General features: G+C 28.8%; 1 protein-coding gene across 1 annotated transcript in view; it reads right to left on the bottom strand.

The window, feature by feature from the left end:
* The window catches only part of LOC107745263 (glycine receptor subunit alpha-2-like), a 45,450-nt gene that overhangs the window by 11,766 nt on the left and 30,472 nt on the right, over positions 1 to 3,212 (bottom strand). Inside the window, exon 5 of the mRNA XM_016559115.1 lies at positions 252 to 334. Coding sequence (XP_016414601.1) covers positions 252 to 334 — 83 coding nt within the window. The remainder of the gene's footprint in view (positions 1 to 251; positions 335 to 3,212) is intronic.

Genomic DNA, 3,212 nt, shown 5'->3' with positions numbered 1-3,212 from the left:
TAATTTTTGATTAGTGATATGCATTGCTAAGAACTTCATTTGAGCAACTTTAAAGATGATTTTCTCAATATTTAGATTTTTTTGCACCCTCAGATTCCAGATTTTCAAATATTGTCCTATCCTAACAAACCATACATCAATGGAAAGCTTATTTAATCAACATTCACATGATGTATAAATCTCAATTTTGAAAAATTGACCCTTATGACTGGTTTTGTGCTCCAGGGTCACATATAGATGTTAATACGCACAGCTCTCCAGCTGCATGGTGCAGGTCTGTGCATCCATCGGGAAGTTCTTCAGATCCATCGGACAGGACAATATTAACGTCAGCCTACAGACAACGTGACAAACACACACTGCGTTATGCATGTGTGTGTGTATGTGTGTGTGTGTTTGCATTATGCTCTGAATGTATTACCTGATCCTATAATATCAGACTTGATTCATGTGACTGGAGTGTTTAATGTTGGATGAGACGCATCTGGAAACCTCAGCGGATCTGAAGCTTCACTATGACTTATGCATGAATTCAGAGCGTCTGCCGCTGATGGGCTGTGATTTATATAAATAGAGCATTTATGAAAACTAGGACGGCGTCATATCAGTTCATTTTCAAAATAAACATGTGGATTTACAATAAGAGCTGCAGATATCTCTTCAGGGCTCGTGTTCACTCGAATATCACGAGCTGAATTTGATTCAAACATACAATTCTACTAGCATTTGAGCACTAGTGAAATATCTCTGTTTTGCATTCTGTTCTGATTTGATGCCATTTGAGAAGTAAACCTGATGATCCTGTTCTTCAGCATGAGAAAATGTCACCTAGAAATACAGCACAATCTGAAATATTTAGGATTTGTTTTATGCTAAAAATTTTCATAACAATTCTAAAACTTTATCTCAAAAAGTTAGATTTAAATCAAACAATGCCATGTTTTCGATGTTGTTGTTTTTTATATTATTTATATACTGTTTTAGTATTTATTAATACAGTATTTTGAATTATTTTGAATTTTTATATTTTCGGTTTTAATTTTAGTTTTAGAAATATGTGCCTTTGTGCATTCTTATTAGTTTTTTACCTTATATTTAGCTTTCATTTGTTTTGATTTCAGTTTAAGTTTTAGTCATTAGTTATTATTACTTCAATTTGAACTTTTTATTTCAGTTTTAATTAGTTTTTTAAGTTATTTCAGCTTTCATTTTAATTTTATTTTCAATAATTCAATGTGCTTTTGCCATTTTTATTGGTTTCTAATAATATTTCGCTTTCTTTTTTTAGTAATTTAAGTTTAAGTTGAAGTACTAAAATTACTAAAACTAAAATAAAATAATTGAAAGCTAAATAGAAATATTTAAAAATGACCAAAGCACATAAAATTACTGAAACGAAAATTAAATGAAAGCTGAAATAAAATATAAATATTGGATGAAAAACTTAAACTTAAAAAAAAAACTGAAATAAAATAAGTTTCAGGTTTTCATCCAATATTTATATTTTATTTCAGTTTTCATTTTAATTTCAGTAAATTTGTGTTTGTCATTTTTTATTCTTTGTTTTTAATATTTCCATTTAGCTTTCATTTTAATTTCAGTTTCAGTAATTTTATGTACTTGTCATTTTTAATCTGTTTTTAAATATTTCTATTTAGCTTTCATTTATTTTATTTTAGTTTTAGTAATGTTAGTACTTCAAGTTCAACTTAAAAGAAAACTAAACTAAAATAAGTTTAAGTTTTTCATCTAATATTTATATTTTATTTCAGCTTTTTATTCCTTTTTCAAATATTTCTATTTAACTTTCATTTTTCATTTGTAAATGTGAAATTTTAGTTTCACATTTACATTTATATTTCAGTAATGTGCTATGTGCTGTTTTTTATCTTTTTTAAATATTTCTATTTAGCATTTATTTTAATTGTTTTTATATTGCTTTTGTCATTTTTTCATTCGTTTTTAAATATTTTCTTTATTTTTATTTTAGTTTTAGTAATTTTAGTACTTCAAGTTAAAGTGCTTTATTTTATTGTACTTCAATTTTATTTCAGTTGCCAAGGCAACATTTCTAATCTAAGTTTTTCATCTAAGTTTTTCATTTTTACGTTTCAGCTTTATTTGAGTTAATGAAATCGATTTTGAATAGTTTTAGTTGTAGTTAATAATAACAGACTCGCACGACGTCAAACTAAGATTGCTGTGAGGACAAGTAAAGCTGTCAAGTTTGCATTTTAAACATCGGCTCACATAAAAATAAATCACTTATGATCAATGACTTAACCACAAACAACCTGTATTTTATGTTTCTAAAAGAAACGTGGCTAGAAGACAGCTGTAGTGCAAGTCCTCAATGAAACTGCCCCTCCTAACTTTACTTTTATGAGTGATTGCAGAGTTGTTAGGAGAGGTGGAGATGTAGCTGCTCTATTTAAAGATGACTATCAATGCAAGCGTCATTTGGTGATTACTTGTCTTTTGAATATCTGGGTAGTGTGCTAAAATGTGCTCCACACATTTTATTTATCATTATTTACAGGCCTCCGAAATACTCTCTAGCCACTGTCCAGGACTTTACAGAACTATTCTCAATGATTTCCTCAAAGTTTGACTGTTTTTCTATTGCTGGGGATTTTAATATTCACATAGATAATGCAGATATCAATACTGCTTAAGAATCTTGAGCTTCAGGGAGGCGAGAGCTTTAATTGATAATGACTTCACTCTTTCTCTTGTGAATCACTGGACGACGTTAGAACAGCTAGACGTCTCTTACAACGTGACAAAATCCACTGGAGAAAAACACAACTGTGAGGAAATCTGTAATTCATGAATAATGTCTTTATATCCGATCAGTGCAGACAGTGGAAGAATAAACAGCTTTATTATCAGTATTATCAATGTTTGTGCTGTTATTTGGTGTGTTTTAGGTTTAGTGTTTTTAGTGCTTCAACTTACACTTGTTTTATTTCAGTCAGTTGCCAAGGCAACATTTCTATTTTCGTTTAAGTTTTTTTTTAAAGTAGGTTTTCGTCTAATGTTTAAGTTTTATTTTATTTCAGCTCTCATTTTAATTTTAGTTTTAGACATTTTGTTCTGTGTTTTTGTCATCATTAGATTTTTTTATTTTTTTTTAATCTATGTAGCTTTCATCTATTTTTATTCTTGTTTTAGTCATTTTGGTGCTTCAACTTGAACTTAATTTATTTCAG

This window comes from Sinocyclocheilus rhinocerous, unplaced genomic scaffold (genome assembly GCF_001515625.1).
Source record: "Sinocyclocheilus rhinocerous isolate Xijiao unplaced genomic scaffold, SAMN03320098_v1.1 scaffold3145, whole genome shotgun sequence".
Taxonomy (NCBI): Eukaryota; Metazoa; Chordata; class Actinopteri; order Cypriniformes; family Cyprinidae; genus Sinocyclocheilus; species Sinocyclocheilus rhinocerous.
This window is presented reverse-complemented; position numbering and strand designations above follow the sequence as displayed.